The 18803-nt window shown below is 36.7% G+C and overlaps 2 protein-coding genes across 3 annotated transcripts; one reads left to right on the forward strand and one right to left on the reverse strand.

The window, feature by feature from the left end:
* Positions 1–2209: 2209 nt before the first annotated feature.
* LOC129799688 (protein O-GlcNAcase) lies at positions 2210–14012 on the forward strand. 2 transcript variants are annotated; one of them, XM_055843820.1, is made up of 8 exons: positions 2210–2496; positions 2569–2620; positions 2693–3462; positions 3529–4074; positions 7073–7371; positions 7442–7922; positions 7994–8079; positions 13106–14012. In XM_055843820.1, the coding sequence occupies exons 1-8, from the start codon at positions 2421–2423 to the stop codon at positions 13796–13798; spliced, it is 3003 nt and encodes a 1000-aa protein (XP_055699795.1). In that variant the 5' UTR covers positions 2210–2420; the 3' UTR covers positions 13799–14012. The 2 variants fall into 2 exon arrangements, with proteins under 2 accessions (XP_055699795.1, XP_055699796.1); XM_055843821.1 differs by having other exon boundaries at positions 3529–4062.
* On the reverse strand, positions 13812–18798 carry LOC129799697 (ATP synthase subunit C lysine N-methyltransferase). Its single transcript, XM_055843851.1, has 3 exons — positions 18675–18798; positions 18414–18614; positions 13812–14342 (listed from the first exon to the last, which is right to left on the reverse strand). Exons 1-3 carry the CDS (start codon positions 18739–18741, stop codon positions 13984–13986), a joined length of 627 nt encoding a protein of 208 aa, XP_055699826.1. The 5' UTR covers positions 18742–18798; the 3' UTR covers positions 13812–13983.
* Positions 18799–18803: the final 5 nt, after the last annotated feature.

Raw genomic sequence — 18803 nt, forward strand, 5'->3', positions numbered from 1 at the left:
TCTCTTGCGGGTATCCATTTTTTCTGTATGCACAAAGTCATTCACGCATTTTTTTCCTAAATATACGCATAATCCTCGTACCAAAAAAATCAAAACTAATTAAACTAACTAAACGATCACCAAAAAGTGAATTTGAACCAATAGGAACTATCAGTTGGCTCAGAAGCCGCTTGAGCAACTTTGTACGTAACAAACAAAAGTCATAATTTTAAATAATAATAATAATGCTGGCACAGCATTCCATGAAGGAACAAGGCCTTCCGGCAATGGGATTTCTAGACATGCATTATTATTTTTTCTTGTACGGGATGAGGTTGTCAGGCCCATGCCCGTGGAATCAAGAGTGCAGTGATGAGTCACTGGATGCAAACCGAACACCTTTAACGCTAGAAAAGTTCCTGGTGTCCTAAAGGGGATTCGAACCCGGAACATTTGCATCATAGAGCGAGTGCTCTACCACTTGAGACTTGACCCATTGAGTGCCCAATATTTTAAATATTACATAAATATCTGAAATCCAAATATCCGTTTAAGATTTTTCTCTTTTTAACTAAAATAATTGCCTGAAGTATTATATTGATAAAGATTCATAATTGTCGCATGAACTAACCTTCGGAAATTCTTTTTTTTTTTACTTCTTTCGTTTTTTTATGAAAAAGTATCATAGAATGCGACATTCTAAATTAATTAGAATTATAGACAATCTAGGAGAGATAATGAACATTTGGAATTTTTAATGTAAAGCTCGTTGCTAAACAGCCTTATTTCTAAGAATGTGGTTAGCGTTACACGCTATAATAGCGCTTTCTTTCAGTTTTTTCCTGGATTGTTGTGATCTTGGTTTTAATCATTATAATAAAAAAAAACACAAAGTATGGGCTCAATTGACTTCATTAGAGTAAACTTTCAGTAAAAATACTTCAATGAAGCAAAAGTTTATCAGTGCGATTCTAATAGTGTGAACTGTGTTCATCGTTTGTTATAAATTTCTTAGTTCATATTTCTTGTAATTAAAATTTAACTAACCGGTTTTTAGCAACCACAAATAATAGTTTATGTTTATAAGTTAAAATAGCAAAGTAGAATATACATGCTAAAGAAATTTATAGACATAATAATTGTATGAGAACAAAGGATATAAAGGAGAATGGGAAAAATTGTATGGGAGCTAGTTGGACGAGCCAGAGATAACACCAAGGCGATTTTTTTGGTGTTAGTATATGATAGTGTGATAGTAGTGTTAGTATACAGTCCTTGGAAAATGAATGATTTTCTTCTGAAAATTCACAACTGACATTTTTCATCTTAAACTTTAATTATATATATATTAGATTTTCCCTCTCCAGCGCGCTCAGCTGTCATCTTCACAGCCATTATTAGATGATTTTCTTGTGAATGAACAATTTATCAGTGAAAGTTTTATTAACTTTAACAATTTTAGAAATTGTATCATGTGAATACACAGTACAGTGTAAGGATGACAAAAAAGCTTCAATGAAGTCTTGTGAGGTGATTTACATGCCAAGAAAGCAGGAGAATCCTCATCAAAAACGTCTGCCGATCCGTGGCTCACCCCCTTCCGATCCGTGGAACACCTGATTAAGTACCTTCCGGTCCGCGGAACACATTTCATCCTTACAATTACACCTATACATATATTATTAATTTCCGTAATTAGCAAAAGTGTTAATACACGAAAATAATTAAATGGATCACTAATACATCAATTGGTATGTAAAAAAATACCAAATAATGTTTTGGAACTCATATTCAACTTAATATGGAGCACGTCTCTTAACATTCCGATCCGTGGTACACTTCCCTATATATCTCAAAATCGCAAAAATGAATTTACGACAAATGCTGATTTAACTGACGATACAATGAAATCTTTCCAATTTTTCAAGGAAATATTCAAGTTTTCAAAAACTTGTTCATACCTGCAAGGTTTCCAGAGATAGTCTCCACTATTTCCGGAGTAGTTTTCTTAACAATGAAAATGGTAAAAAATACATATGACTTACCAAAGGACTGACTTCTTTTAATTAATCGAAGCACACTGGATCAATTTTAATAGGGATTAAGTGAGAAACTTTGTGATATCATGGAAATTTCCGTGATTTTCCGAAATCACCCTTGGAGACTTTGGAGACTTTTTGGCCTTTTTGGCCTTTTTGGCCATGGCGAGTTCGAAGCTATCTTCATGGCTATCCGGGAAATTGTTGACAACGTCATTGCGACATTTCATGGAATTTTCCTCGGAGGTTTTTGGCCAAAGGTGCTGTAGAATAAAAACAATCAGCAAAATAGTCTCACTTGCTTATTCTAATTAGCTGGAATATGTGAAGATATTGTGTGCAAAAGCTGCAATTGTGTGTAAATACCAAGGAGAGGTGAAAAGGAGTGGTGTGTAGAAAATTATGGCCAATGATTCGCCGGTTGATAGGAATTCCAACATGAAAAATGAGAAACAATTCATTTGTGGGGTTGTTGAAGGTGATTTTGGGGTGGTTCGGGTGGTTCCATGGCCAGAGGATTAGCAGAGTGACTGATTTGGGTTATTTGCAGGATTCTATGGGCGTCCATGGACAACGGAGCAGAGGAAGGATCTCTTTGCCAAGTAAGAACTTTTGGGATGTTGTGCAATTGATTTTATTTTGCTTATTTGGGGGCACTTGGGGATTGTTTGCAGGCTGAAGAAATGGGGTATGAACTCGTATGTGTATGCCCCAAAGGATGACTACAAGCATAGGGCGTATTGGAGGGAATTGTATACGGTGGAAGAGGCTGATCATTTGACTAGCCTCATAGCAGCTGCCAAGGAGCATGAAATTAATTTCTACTATGCATTGTCTCCGGGCCTGGACATGACCTACAGCAATGCCAAGGAGACGGCGACACTCAAGAGGAAACTGGAGCAGGTATCTCAGTTTGGATGTGAAGCATTTGCCCTTCTGTTTGATGATATCGAGCCGGAAATGACAAAAGCCGATAAGGAGATGTTTCAGAGTTTTGCTCATGCCCAAGTTTCTGTCACCAATGAGATTTTTAATCATCTCAATTGTCCTAGGTTCCTCTTTTGTCCCACCCAGTACTGTAGCTCCAGGGCAGTGCCCTGTGTCACGAGATCTGAGTATTTGAACACGGTGGGCAGTAAATTGGCGCAGGATATTGAGATTCTGTGGACAGGTCCAAGGGTAGTGTCAAAATTTCTCACAGTTGAGGGCATACAGGAGATCACGGAAGTGCTACGGAGACCACCGGTCATCTGGGACAATCTCCATGCCAATGACTACTGCAGCAAACGCCTCTTCCTTGGACCGTATTCCGGGAGATCTCCCAAGTTGATTCCCTTGCTGAAGGGTGTCCTAACTAATCCCAATTGTGAATTTCATGCCAACACCGTGGCCATTCATACTCTTGCTCACTGGTCTAAGTGTACAACTGAGGCCAATATTGACAGTAAGTTTTCCCTCCGGAAATCCCCAATTTCTTCCTCCCAACTTCTTCAATCCAATTCTCCCTCAGATGCAATATCAGCGGACATCAAATTAGAGACTGAAGGTGATCAGGGTGGTTTTGGGGAGGAAATGACACCGAATTGCCTGCCCAAGAACATTTACCATCCGCGTGAGGCACTCAGGAATGCCATACGTGATTGGCTGCCGGAATTTCAATTGGTGAAAGAGGCCTGGGGTCCAATCACCAAACCCCATCCACCCGTAACAATGGTCATGCCCATCATCCCAATCATCCCGTCGGTGAACACGTGCATGAGTCTGACCACTCCCACCACGGCTACGGTCACGTGTACGCAGTCAATGAAGGTGCCGGAGGTGAATACGACTCAGCTGCAGGCATTGGCGGAAGTCTGTAGCACAGTCACGGGCTCAGAGACAATTCAGCCTCTGCCCAATGTCGTCATGAATTCTCTGGTGTCAGCCAAGAAGATTGTCACCAATGAGACCATCCCCAATCCGATTGTATCGAATTTATCAATCCCAGAGAAGATTCCCGTGCCCTGCATCCCGGCGCCCGTCATGAACATCAAGGAGAACCCAGGTAGGGCAAAATGTATGCAAAATTATAATTTATAAATTTTTTTTCTTCGCTTGCTTTTCTTTGCTCGGAGCCAAAGAAGGCTTCGCCCACAAAATATTTTTTAAATTATTATTTTTTTAATTGTGCCAATTACTTTAACTCTTTCCGGACCGCAACATATGCTGCAAGCCAAATTCACCATTTTTTAATCAAAAATATCTAAGCTTAGGAATTAATTGTGGTCCTACAAAAAATATCTTACATTTGGACATCCTTATAGTTTGTAATCATCCACAAGAATCGGATTTTTTTATCAGCTCTAAATAATTAAAAAAACATTGTTTTTCATGGAATATTCATATGCTTCTTTGGGTACTCAGAGTTCCAAAAGAGACGAAAGAGTTAAAGTTTCCTGCAAATAGCACCGTTATTACAGAAAACCTTTAAGTGTTGAATAATCAAAAATATCTCTAAAATCACGAATTTCTTCTAAAGAGGGCGTGGCCTATATTTCGTTTTTGGACAGCAGCAAAAAAAGGACCTCTGCCTTATATCCCTTTTCGCAAATTTTTCTGGTCCATATAAAATTATTGTCGAATTAAATTTGTTTATAAATCACAACAAAATCAGCTTGAAGTTGAAAATATTGTCCAAGAAGAGGGTTTTAAAAGAATCATTAACCTTTTAATTAATTAATTAAACAATTCGGGTGAAAATTAGGCCATTTTTTTTTGGATTGCTCGAAAATCCGTCGTGCGATTTTTTTTTTCATTTTTGGAAATGTTTTAGAGATTACCCAGGCGAACATTTAGTCAGTCCATATGCGAAAATACCGTTGAATTATTCTTAATAACGGTTTTGCAAGATCAAAGGTTAAAAAGACACTAAAGAGAGCATTTATCAAGGAAATGGGGCCATGTTTGGGGTCGTTGGAAAGGTCTTGGAATTTCCTACAAAACTCAACCGGTTCCAATCTGTTTTGTATCGGTAATGAACCGGTTCATAACCGATAAAAAATTTATCTGAAAATCAATCCTATTACTTTTAAAAGTAGTTTGGGGGATCTTTTGAGAGATTTATGAATCGATTCCAATCGGTTGAGAACTGGTAAACGGTAAATGATGCGAAAGTACTTTTGCGGTATAGTATCCAAGTCACGAGATCGAGCATTCCGCTAAGCCTGGGAAGCTTTGCCATCCTGGTTGCTAAACGGTAAGAGATATTGACTTCCGGTCTTCGGTGACCCCCCCCCCCACAGATAAACATTCTCTAGCGGACTAACTTACCCGAATCACCCCCAATTAATAATAATTATAGACAATTAAATGTCCGGCAACTGCCACTTGTTTTAAAATGAATTTTAATTATATGTTAATTAATCGTTAAAATCAAGGGGTAATTAGTATTGAGAAACCCTTGTCAATTGTCCGAGAAACGCTTTGCGAAATCCGAGAAACCCATTCTTTGCATAGAAAAACCCAAAATTGCATCGTGAAACCCCAAAAACCCAATTTCTGTATTTCGAATCTCGAGAAACCCATTTTTTGCAGTTTCGTTTTTTCTGTATCTCAAAATCCGAGTGACCCAAGAATTGTTTTGAGAAACTCAAGAAACCGAAAACAAATACATCGCGAAGCCCTAGAAACCCAATCTTTGCATCGTGAAAATCGAGAAACCAGAAACTCTTGACAGAGAAAATGGGAGTGAGTTATCCCTTGGATAGGATAGAAAACAGGAAATAGTATTCATTTCATCGTTATTACCATCTCATAATTGTTTTGAAAGGCTAGGACCAAGGAGTGATTCCTATTTTTATTGATAAAAGTTTCTGGTTTTCGGGTTTCTTTGTTGCGATCGCGCAATTTTTGAATTTGAATGTCTGGAGAGCTGTGGAAGTTGTGGAATTAAATCCTTGTTGAGGCGACGAGGGCGCTGCATTGAGAGAAAAGTTGGAGGGAAATCGGAGAGCTGGCGAAGAAAAAACGAGGAATCTCTCTCTTTTGCCACGGACCGTCATCGCCTCCACATCACCGGCCAACTCCAGCCCACTCGCCCATCGCCACCAGAGCCTCCAGCCACCAGCCAGTGCATACCGGCAATCCGGGAAGACAACTTCCTCCACCATCACCACCTCAAGTGCCTCTACAGCCTGACCAACCTCTCCCAATTCCCCAAAGCCCGACCACCGGAGGGAGCGCTCCATCGGGAAGCGCAGGGGCTGGATGGGCATAGCCCGTCGCCCCCAATCGTTGGACACAAGAAGGAAGGAAGTAGGGGATCAGGGAGAAGGAAAGGAAGAATTGTGAGGAAAAAATATGTATGGAAGGATGTAGGAAAGGAAAAACAGGAGGAATAAATGCTTTATCTTAACATCTTCAAAAGAAAAAAATTGTACTTCTTGTATTTTCCAAAACATTTTTGGATTTCTCGAATATTGCGAAACGTTTTGCAGGTTTCTCAGGTTTTGCAAGACCATTTTTTTTTAGGTTTTCAAGGTTTCGCGAAACATTTATTTCGGATTTCTAATTATTAAAAGCCACTGCTGCCAACTAAATCTTTAATAAAGTTTGAAGAATGTCGTCGTTTTAAAAATAGGCCACGCCCCAGTTATAATTATTTACAACAAGTTCCATCAAATTTGAATATCCTTCATCACTGAAAACACAGCATAGTTTTGTTTTGCATTATTATTTATAAGGTAGGAACTAAGAATTTTTGGTCTCAATCCTCTCAATCCTTTCCCGAACTAAATTGTAAATTTAGTTGGCCATAATTTTTTAGAGGGGCGTGGTCTAAAGTTATTTTAGAAAAGAGCTCACTTTGGAAGTTTATTATCTGTCGAAATGCCATTAAATCCTGTTGCTAGTCACTAAGGAGGAGTAATATGATAAATTGAGTTTTTAACTCCAACTATGTGGATGTCCTAAAAAAAACCCCAAGTGAATATTTCTCATCGTTTGGCCTTTGGAGCTAATGAAATCAGATTAATTCGTTGCATTCGGCATTTCGATCAAATAAAAATGCTTTCCAGACTCTGTGGTCGAGGACAAGGAGCTCGATTCGAAAGTGCAGATCAATGAGCCAATCGAAGAGGACATCACTGAAAAGGACGAACTGACTGATAAAGTTGACTCTGTGGCTGATGGTAAGATCCCTTCGGCGCCTGGTGCATCAGAGACTGAGGCCGGAACTGAAGTGATGGCCATTGCCGATGAGAATCCCTCACCGCACAGCACAACGGAACCAATGGAATGTGGCAGTAGCGTCTTGTCTTCATCGCCGAAGCAGAAGAGTTCCTCGGAGGACGTTGTGATGTCTGAGAGTGTCTCGGTGAGTTTTGGATTCTGTTTTCAGGATTTCAGGACGTTTTCCTCAAATTGTTCATGCAATTTTTGTCCAGACGAGTTCCGGAAGTATGCACGTAGAGACGTCGGATGGATCCCTCAACTCGAATACCGACATTGGTGAGGATGTGTCCAAAGAGCTGACTAATGAGGATCTGAGCCTTCTCTGTGATCTGTTCTACTTGCCATTTGAGCACGGAAGCAAAGGTCTCGTGATACTCAATGAGTTCCATTGGTTAAAGAGTAACTCTAGCGTACTTCTGGGTGCCCCCAAGAAGCCACCTCCGGACGCCAATTTGAAACCTGAAGTGCAGGAATGGATGCAACGGAGTGAGAAATTTGGTCTGCTGTGTCACTCAATTCTGGTGCTGGCCAAGAAATTCAGTGTCTGTGTCAATAAGGAGATTGTCTATGATCTGTATTCGTACGTGTGGGACATTGCGGGGATTGTGGCGCTTCTCAATGCCTTCGTCAAATGGCTGGCTCTCGCCCATTTTCCGTCCAATATCAATTCGTACACACAAGGCAGCTATACGTGTATGTTATCTCAACAATTGATGCTTTTCCTTTCAATTTCAGCAATTCATGGGGATTTTTGTTTTTTTTAGGGTTCAGTAAAGGCTGGAAGGATACGTTTATGTCCGGTGAACAGGAGCCGTGGGTATTTAGAGGTGGACTTACTGCCGATCTTCAGGTAAGTTAAAGAATTTTATAAAAATATTTTTTCTTGGTGATTTTCTTGTGATCACAGAGATTCCTTCCATAAAGAATATTGATGGGTTCAATCGGTGGAAGCTTTTGAAACCGATTCAAATTCATTTGCAGAATACAAAGATCTTTTAAACAAATTTGAACTCGTCCCAATTGAAAGAAACTTTCTAGATTTTAGAATAATTTTTAAACTTAAAAAGTCGTTATAAGGACAGATTGAAGATAATATTCCTCTTTCAAATTGAAGAGTAAAATTATTTAGTTGTTATCCATAAATTTAACCACGGCCAAAACCCATCAGCTTGTACAACATCCAATTTTAGCACATACAACATACCATCGGAAACACTTTCAAGAGCTATGCAAATTTCGGTATACACAGAAATTTCAATATTAAATCAAAGATTTTAAATAGTAAATTAACACAAAAAATGTCAAAGAATATATTAGTCTAGGTCCAAGGCTAAAATTGTAAGTTAATAAATTTTAAAGAAGTTAAAGTTTTTTTTTTAACAGATGAATTTGTAATTTGGAACTACTGTTGCGGTTGAATTTTAATTTTGAATAATTTCCTAATTATTGATTGAGAAAAAATCTCGAAAGCCAAAATTTCGAGCGCCAAAATCCCGAAAACCAAAATTATGAATGCCTAAATCACGAACGCCCAAATCCTTTTTAAAACCAAAATCCCGAAATCCAAAATCCCTTACGCGAAAATCTCGAAAGGTAAAATCTTGAAAATTAAAATCACTAACGCCAAAATTCCGAAAATCAAAATTGCGAAAGCCAAAATCCCGAATTCTCAAATGCCCAACGCCAAAATCCCGAAAGTCAAAATTGCGAGAGCAAAAATCCTAAACGTCCAAGTCGCTAAAGCCAAAATACAGAAAGCCAAAATCTTAAAAGTCATAATCTCGAACACCCAAGACCTGAAAGACAAAATCATGAACGCCAAAATCTGGAAGGCCCAAGATACCAAAGTCAAAATCTTGAATGCCCAAAATCCCAGAGCCAAAATCTTGAACGCCAGAATTCCGACAGCCGTAATCTCGAAAGCCGAAATTCCGAACGCCAAAATTCTTAACGCAAAGATCTCGAACGTCTAAGTCCCCAAAGCCAAAATCCTGAATGCCAAAATCTCGAAAGCCAAAATTTCGAACGCCAAAATTTCGAACTCCAAAATCCGGAAAATCAAAATTTCGAAAGTCAAAATTCCCCAAAGCTAAAATTGCGAAAATCAAAATCTTGAACGTCCAAAATCCCAAAACCAAAATCTTCAACGCCGAGAAAAAGAGCCATAATCTCGAAAGCCTTAATCCCGAACGCCAAAATTCCTAAACGTAATTTCCTAAAAATTCTGAACGTCTAAGTCTCCAAAGCCAAAATCCTGAATGCCAAAATCTCGAAAGCCAAAATTTCGAACGCCAAAATTTCGAACGTCAAAATCCGGAAAATCAAAATTTCGAAAGTCAAAATTCCGAACGCCCAAATCTCCAAATCCAAAATTGCGAAAGTCAAAATCTTGAACGTCCAAGATCCCAAAACGAAAATGTTCAACGCCGAAAAAAGAGCCATAATCTCAAAAATCTAAATCCCGAACGCCAAAATTCCTAAACGTAATTTCTTAAAAATTCTGAACGTCTAAGTCCGCAAAGAGAAAATCCTGAATGTCAAAATCCCGAACGCCAAAATATCGAACGCCAAAATATCGAATTCCGAAATCTCGAAAGCCAAAATCCTAGAGCCAAAATTTCGAAAGCCTAACTCCCAAAGATAAAATTTCGAAAGGACCAAAATCCTGAATTCTCGAAAGTATTATGGGTACTCCCACGATACGATTGCAGCCGCGGTTGCTGGAAGCAAAGGGAAATTTTCTGTGTTTTGGAAAATTATTCTCTATATTATCCTCTGCATAATTTCGCCTCTTTAAAGATTTTGACCAATCGAGATTTTGACTTTTAGAACTTTTAGCCCATTCGGAATTTTGGCTTTTCGGGATTTTTGCTTTCGGGATTTTGACCCATTCGGGCTTTTGTCTTTTTCCGATTTTGGCTGATACTAAAAATATTTTTTATATAATTATTGAGGTTCTAGTTCCAAGATGCTTTCGCTTAAAAATATTGCAAAAAGATAAAAATAAAATAAATAAAAATGCGAGAATTTGAAAATTCTTAACTTTTGAGCTTAAATAATTTACTAATAAGAGAGAAGTGGGGTATCTTACAATTGAAGCACATTTAACGGTAAGAGATATTAACTTCCGGTTTTCGGTGACCTTCCATTAAAAAAAATATTTCCAGACGTTTTTTTTTTTGTTGACCACAGCCCATGTTCATTAACATTACTCTGCAAAACTCTGTTTATTCACTGAGAAAAAATGGGGGTATGATTAACTTTTTTTCCTCATAATATTAACACTTTTTAGGTGTAAAAATATATCAACATTTTTTAATGTTAATTTTACACCATTTTGAGGGTAAAATTAACATGAAAAAGGGTAACTTTAACCCTTAATGCACCTAAAAAGCATAATATTTACACCGATTTCGGATCAATACTGCAGGGTAAAATAAACATTTCCGAAATGTTTTTTTAACTTTTTCGGATTTCTCTCACTCAGTGTTGGGTTTTCTCGAAAATGGCTCCTATACGTGTTCGTTTTGTCGTGATATTCGTTTGTGACCGGAAAATTCGAAATTTTTAATTTAATAAAGGCCAAGTTCAAGTTTCGAGAGCTTATTTTTCAAACCTTTTAAACGATTTGGTAAAATTTGGTTATTTTGGAAAGGTCTTGAAATGTTCAATGCGGCTACATCGATTTCAATTGGTCATGAATCGGTTAAGTACCCGTAATTTTTTTTCTCGAAATCTTTTTTTTTATCTGTACACTGTACACTGTTCTCTATTGAGAGATATTGATTTCCAGTCTTCGATGATGATCTCCGTACAAGTCAATTCAATATTAACTAGAGACGTTTAGTCTCATTTTTCCCCTTCTACCTGAAACTGTCCCGCTCTTCCCCTACTTGACATCAAATTTTCCGAATAGAGGAAAGTGGGGCATATTTGAATTGGGGCAGCTATGAAATTTGGCTTTTCTCAATATTTTTGAATGAAACTGGTCCTTGCTACGATATTATTTAGCTCCATAATCCTTATGCACAACGCACAACAACTTTTGTTTTGTAAACATGTTTTTGACATTTCAATGACAGTGAATGAAATCTATAGATCTAGTTGGGAAAATTCGGTCACTTTGGATTGCAAGCGATGAAAAAGACACGGATTGACCTTACTGCTTTTCTCTCCTTTATTTTCCTTACTTTTTTAACGTTTCGGAGGCTTGTTTCCTCCTTCCTCAGGTCTACAAAACATTTAACAATTACGGATCTTAAAATATTCCAACAAAACTAATTCTTACTGTGCCCACTGTAAGAGGATTCCCGCCAAACAATTTCCCCCCCAATAGTTTCCATGTAAGAATTAGTTTTGTTGGAATATTTTAAGATTAATTGTTAAATGTTTTGTAGACCTGAGGAAGGAGAAAACAAGCCTCCGAAACGTTAAAAAAAAGTAAGGAAAATAAAGGAGAGAAAAGCAGTAAGGTCAATCTATATCTAATCATCTCACTCATTCTCATAGGAATTTTTGAAAATATGTTTACAAACAAAAGTTATTGTGCACTGGTCATTAAAGTACATCATTATGACCAGCACACAATAACTTTTGTTTGTAAACATGTTTTCAAAATTTACCATGAGAATGAGCGAGATGACTAGATCTATGTTTCATTCACTCTCATTGAAATGTCAAAAACATGTTTACTAAACAAAAGTTATTGTGCGTTGGGCATTATAATGCTTAACTCTTTCGCGTCATTAGGGTGATATATGACCCGGGGAAAAAACAATTTCTTTTGACTATTTACATTAATTGAAATCTATCGGTTTGTGCACGACATCATAATAGAAGGATGTAAGATTCTTGGCTAATTTTCTCAAGACTCCAGATATTCAGGAAAAGAAAATATTTGAGATCAAAAATCATTAATTTCGAACTTTGTGAAATTACTTTTCTTTTTCAAAATTTTTTATATTCATTTATTTTTTTCAGCAAAAAGTTCTTTAGAAATACAAAATAGAATATCCAAAGATTGTATATTGCATATTTTGATATAATAAATTACTCTCAATTTTCCAGAAAAGCGTGTAGAATTTTCCGGGTCATATATGACCCTATAGTCCCCAAGGGTAATAGTGTTTTCGTCCCAAACTTGCAGCGAAATGTAGTTGGGACATTGTTTTTCTTTGTGAAATGCAGGTGGGACATCTTGCTCCTGGACATTTCATCTTATATCTGATGAATTATAACATATTTTGCAATATTTTAGAGTATTCTGCAAGCGTCTCATATTGTGCAATTGTATTGTGTGTGAATAAATATGTGGATAAGTTTATTTTTGCCAAATACCACTCAAAATATTGTGACAGTGACTGTTCAAGGGATTACCAGGAAGATTCCTTGAACACTAGGAGTACAGTGTTCATCAAGACAATCCAGTTTGCCATGGTTTTGGCCAAATTAGTAACTTCAAGCAAAAAAAACTCTTAAGAAGCCCGTGATATAGATTTTGAAAATGGTAAATACACTTCCCTTGAGGACAACAGGGTCATATATGACCCGGGGTTTTTCCGAGTTTTCACGCAATGGAAAATTTTTTTCCTCTCTGAACTATTATATTTGATCATAAAGCATTAGGAAAAACTCAATTTTGCATGAATTCATCTGCTGAATAAAAGTGGGACGCGAAAGAGTTAATTCAATTTAAAAATAGGAGAAAAAAAGCCTAATTTCAAAGCTGCCCCAATTCAAAATTGCCCCACTTACCCCTATAAGCTCAATAAAGTATTTTCTTTAAAAAATAATAGATGAATAAGATAATTATCTTTTAATATTTATTTAATTTCTTTATTGAATATTTGCATGTGATTCTTTTTTGAATTGTGCAGAGGCTCCTTCCGGTGGATTCGGGCAATGATTTGTTCCTGTACAAACTCCCTGACGCTCCTTCATCCAATTTCTGCACCGTTCGTCCCTATGTGTACACGGATGAGGAGGCAGTGTATTCCATCTGCCACAAGACCTGCCGCGATGGCTCAGACTGCTCAGACCTCTTCCCGGAGCACTTGCAGGGCATCCCGGCGGATCGTTTAGTGGGCCCCTTCATCACCATCAATCCGGAATTTTGTATGGTGATGGAGTATGGCTCAGTGGGAATGATTGGGTACATCTGCGGTGCTTTGGATGCCAAGGTGTTCTACAAGAATCAGCAGATGTGCTGGCTGCCAGCAATGTCGCTCAAATATAAAATCGAACTGCTAGATTCACCGGATTTGACACCAACGGCCAAGGATTCCATCAATCACTTCCACAATTTCAAGTACGACTGCCCACAAGATGTCCTCAGCACCTATCCATCGATAATGACGTGCTGTGTGCTGAAGGAGCAACTTACGCAGGATCCTTCGGTGGCCAAGAGGCTCGTGACAGTTCTCCTGGCGGCATTCCGGTCAAATGGCTCCTTTGGGGTTCATGTCTGCATCAATCGCACAGATCGCTACATGCATCAGTTCTACACAAAATTGGGCTTCTCTGAGATCCTCCAGGACAACATGCGCATCTATCTGGGCAGGAATTTCTAACAACCACGCAGCATTTATCCTCCTCTCCCATTTTTATTCTCATTAAAATTATCTATATACTCTCTTTTAATTTTTAGCCCATTTCTCTTGAGCATTTTACTCCTCAGTCATTTCTTTTTTTAAAAAAAGTCAATTTCTTTGCATTGTGATCTTACATTTTTTTGAGAAAAATTAACAAATTAAAATCACTGAACATTGCTACATGTTCTAGTCATCTGCCGGTCTATTGAATATGTCCAGACGCTGTCGATTCCAGCATCAATGGTATGGATGGGCTGGAGGGTTGGAAAGGGGAATCTACAGGCAACTACTGTGCACTTTTCTTGGCTTTCGGCTAAGATTTTCTTCTCTAATTGCTCCATCATGCAGTCCACTCCGAAGATGACGATGTGACTGTACGGGGAGATATTGAAACGCCAGAGATCCTTCTTGAAGAACTTCACGTCACTCCAGACGCCTGATCTTGCAGCTGAGAGTCTTGAATAATGCACTAGCCAACGATTGAGCTCGACTCCATGGGATTTGTACCCGTTCTGCGCAGCAGCTGCAAATCAGGTAATTGCTGTCCAATTATTTCAGGAAATAAATATTTTATGCTCAGTATAGGGTAAGTGTGCCAAATTCCGGCCAGCTTGCAATTTCGGCCACCTTTTTTGTTCCTCGAATTTCCATTAACTTTTAGATTTTACGTACTCTAGAGATTATACAATGCAAAAGAATAACAAAAAATGTAGCTTCGACAAACGAGATTACGGGAAAAAGATATTGGAAGAATTTCTGAAGGGCAAGAACTATGAGAATGAAGGTGGCCGAAATAGGGCGCCAAAGCTATGTCTACATTTTTGTTCATTTTAAAATGTACAGTAGAGTTCCTCAAATTTGAACATTTGGGGGTATAGATGACATTTTCTACTCCTCAAATTTGAACAATATTTTCAAAAACGTAACGAAATTCATGTAAAATGCACTTTCCCTAAATTAAGAAAAAACTTTAGGAGAATTATATTAAATTAATTTATTGTGAAATAAATGGAATTTGTTGCGGAAGTTAATATAATACGATAATATTGAGGAAACAGTAAAGGAAAATGATTCTGATTCAGATTCCATATGCAAAACTTTCTTCACATAACCTCAAATTTTGCACTTTGAATTCAACCGTCGTCGTTCAAATTTGAGGAACTCGACTGTATTAAGAATGATGATTTTAGAGTAAATAAGGACGATAAACGGTCTACAAGGTTCTAAGCAACACTCCTTAAGTAGAAGGAATAAAAAAAATCAATTTCTATTAAAGATATTGCATTTCAAACTTGAGACTTTGGCGCTTGCATGCAACTATGCTGAAAATTTGGCACACTTACCCTATTTTAATAATAACCGATTTGTAGAACAATTTTACTATACAAGTAATTTAAAAAAAAATGTTTAGCATATCGGTAGAAAATTTAGAAGAATCGCTATTTTCAGTCCGAAAAAAATTTGGGCAAATTCAATTTGGCTTAAATTGGTTAGAAGTCAAATCGAATTTCTTGTGACGTTAAGAAGAAGAAGAAGAGTCCAAAACAGAGCAGGATCGACCTTACGTAAAACATTTGAGAATGAAAGGGATGTGAATTTTGATTTCGTGAAATTTTCCTGATCTAAAAGCTGTGCCGAGACCGTTACCTTTCGCATGCCATTTAGTTCAGAAAAATTTTATGAAATCAAAATTCACATACTTTTCGTCTTCAAACACGTTTTTCATATTTCTATCCCATTCTTTTGCACTCAAAATTTGGATTAAACTAAATTGAATTTGTTGTGATTTTTAAAAAATGAAAAAGAAGAGTATGAAAGACTAGGTGGGACATGCAAAGCGTTTAGGAAAGAATGGGACATCAATTTCGATTTCATGAAATTTTCCCGATTTGAAAGGAGTGCTGGAGCCAAAAATAAATATGTTTAGGGAAGTATCAAATTTAAGCAGTAATAGCTCTGGTACACCTTTTAGATCAGGAAAATTCAATGTAATCGAACTTCACATCCCTTTCTTACCTAAAAGCTTTGCATAATGTCTATTCCAATCTTTCGGACTCTTTTTCTTCCTTTAACCGTCATAACAAATTCAATTTGGTTCAATCTAATTTTGAAAGCGAAAAAGTGTAATAGACGTAGATAAAACATATGAGAAAGAAAGGGATGCTAATTTTGGTTTCACGAAATTTTTCTGATCTAAAAGTTATGCCAGAGACATAAAAATGTTTTTTAATAAAATAATAAATTTTGGTCAGTGAAAAAGTTAAATCTTTTCCACATTATTTTTTTCCCAATGGCGCTGGCACATATTTTCAATTACGTGAATTTCAATGGATTGAAATATAACCTTTTACTCTTTCAAATTGAAATTAGATTAGTTGTCTCTTTCTGTTAAATGCAAATTGAAATTTCATTTTTAATTTTAGTTTTGATTTACATTTGACAGAAAGAGACAACTATCTCATTTCAATTTGAAAAAGTGAAAGTTAAAATTTCAATCGATTGGGTTTAACTAAATTGAAAAGGTGTGCCAGCGCTATAAGCTAATAAATCGATTTTTCTCACTTTTAAAGTGCTAAATTAAAATTAAGAAGTGATCGAATTAAATTTATGCTATCCAAATTGTAAATTGTAACGGACCATTCTACAATCGTTAATGCAGTCGATAGTCGAAACCACTAATCTAATTCCTTATTTCTATGAAACGCTCTAACCCTCAAACCAGTTGGTGCTGAAGATCCTCTCCGAATTTAACTCGAGGGAGTTGTGGGATGGATCAGATTCCAATTTTACCATCAAAATAGTTATAGCTGCGGCACATTTTTTAGATTATATTTCATTAAATCAAAATTCACATCTCTTTCTTTCTCACACGGTTTGCATATGTCTATCTCAATCTTTTTCACTGCAAATTCGATTGAATTAAATCAAATTTGTTGTGATGTTTAAAATAAGAAGAATTCGAAAAAGTGAGATAGACATATAAATAGTTTTGAGATAGAAAGAGATGCGAATTTCGATTTCATGAAATTTTCCTGATCTAAAAGGTGTGCTGGAGCCATTAAGTTTGAGTTACGTAAAACTGACCGAAATTATTTCTTGCTGGTCAAATTTGATTTAATTGCTGTTCATTTTACCAATAAGTGCCAATGAAAACCGTAGTGTTTTTTTTTATATTCCTCGTTTTATGTTAACTGCCAAATTACCATTTTGTAATTTTTGATACCTATTGCAGCTCTACTTGAGACCGTTTTGAAGCGTTTTTAGTAAACCTAAAATAAAAATTCATCAAGCCGTTTTCAAGATAAATGTCACTATGCAACAGAGATTTTGTCCTTAGGTTCTCATGTTATTATCATCATATTTTGACTTTATTTTGTTTTTGCACCTGAAATCTGGACAAATCCATTTTTTCGTACTTAAGTGCCTTTATCTTCGATTGGGCTGGATCGTTTTATTTCTTCATAAAAAATAGTGGTTCTCTTTTACATGTCCGGCAATTCTCTAGAACAAATAAGGTTTATCTTTATGAAACTGACACTACAGGCGCTTTAGTTTCATATTTGTCGGAAAACATGGAAAAATCGAACTTTTTGTCAACTTCAACCAAAGATATTTTGAAAACTAAATCTGTCTAAAATTTTGTTTTATAGAGATTTGGTAGAAAATTTTATTACCTTACATTTCATTTTTAATTTAATTTTTTCTCAGGTTTCTTTTAAAAAATGCATTTTTAAAGAAAATTTCCCCTATCCTTATAGGCAGAAACGTCAGAATTTTTTAAAAAAGGCATTTAAAAAGAAATTCTACTATAGTAGACGCCATTAAGGCCTCTAATCCAATGCTTGGCTCTGGCACACCTTTTAGATCAGAAAAATTTCATGAAGTCGAAATTGGAATCCCTTTCTTTCTCACACATTTTTCATATGTTCATCTCATTCTTTCGCACTCTTCTTCTTTTAAACATCACAACAAATTCAATTTAGCTCGATCAAATTTGAAGTGCGAAAAAATGAGATAGTTATAATGCAAAACGTGTGAGAAAGAAAAAAACGTGAATTTTGATTTCATGAAATTTTCTTGAACTAAAAGGTGTGCCGGAGCTATAAACAATAATTTTTTAAAAAAATCTTACAGGAGTTAAGCCAGATGGCTAATCCTTAGGTCTGAGGCCCGTATAAGACTGAAGTTCTTCAGGATTTATTTGTAATAAAAGTTAGAAATTATACGGTAACAAAAATGCAATCAATTTGGAATATTTTTCTGACCCCATCAAATGCTCCCTGGAAATTTTTAAGTGATCGTCAGAGCCTCCATTAGTCACTTATGTTCCTTATGTTCAATTTCTTTTTTGAATAATAATTTAATTAATTTAAATAAGACGGCTTGAATACCAAAAAATATATTTTAACTCTGGAAAATGCCTGTAGCATTGATTTTCTTGTGTCCTAGGAGCTCTAGTAATTGCTTCCTTTTTGGCCAAAGAATCTTTGGAGACGTCCTGATCTCCTTATATTCCTTCCCAGGTTCACAAGAGCTCTAATAATCTTCTTAATCCTCCACAAGAAAGATTTCAATCCATAGAGAATTGCTTTACCTATAACTATTCTTCCGTCTCCTGATCCAATATCCAGTAGAAGGTTCCTAGGGGCTTTTGCCACCCCATCAGCTCTGTGGAGAGCACTCAAGACATTCCTGATTTGGGCAGGAGTAGCCGGAACATAGGGCAGACAGATTTTCCGGAAAGCTGGTGATACGAAGGGTATCGATATGCATGTTATAGCGACTCCCAAACCACCTGAAACACAATGATTTATCAATTAAACTAATGCACAATATAAAAGAATAACCAAAGTACCTGTTATGGCAAGGAGAACCTTCCCTGACACTGAATTTTGTGGTTTTTTCGCTGTTTCAAAGGACATGCTCCTGCTGCACGGGTAGGAGTAGAGGTTATGTTGACACTTTCCGGAATTGTCAAAAAGTT

Source organism: Phlebotomus papatasi, chromosome 1, assembly GCF_024763615.1.
Source record: "Phlebotomus papatasi isolate M1 chromosome 1, Ppap_2.1, whole genome shotgun sequence".
Lineage (NCBI taxonomy): Eukaryota > Metazoa > Arthropoda > Insecta > Diptera > Psychodidae > Phlebotomus > Phlebotomus papatasi.

What these genes read in the sequence shown, in the direction of transcription:
- LOC129799688 (XM_055843820.1), top strand. Translation starts at nt 2,421, where the DNA reads ATGGCCAATGATTCGCCGGTTGATAGGAATTCCAACATGAAAAATGAG. An exon ending in AACTGAGGCCAATATTGACA is followed by an intron (nt 3,463 to 3,528) that starts GTAAGTTTTCCC and finishes ATTCTCCCTCAG; the next exon opens with ATGCAATATCAGCGGACATC. An exon ending in TGATGTCTGAGAGTGTCTCG is followed by an intron (nt 7,372 to 7,441) that starts GTGAGTTTTGGA and finishes ATTTTTGTCCAG; the next exon opens with ACGAGTTCCGGAAGTATGCA.
- LOC129799697 (XM_055843851.1), bottom strand. Translation starts at nt 18,741, where the DNA reads ATGTCCTTTGAAACAGCGAAAAAACCACAAAATTCAGTGTCAGGGAAG. An exon ending in GGTTCTCCTTGCCATAACAG is followed by an intron (nt 18,615 to 18,674) that starts GTACTTTGGTTA and finishes ATTGTGTTTCAG; the next exon opens with GTGGTTTGGGAGTCGCTATA. An exon ending in AGACGGAAGAATAGTTATAG is followed by an intron (nt 14,343 to 18,413) that starts GTAAAGCAATTC and finishes CCTGATTTGCAG; the next exon opens with CTGCTGCGCAGAACGGGTAC.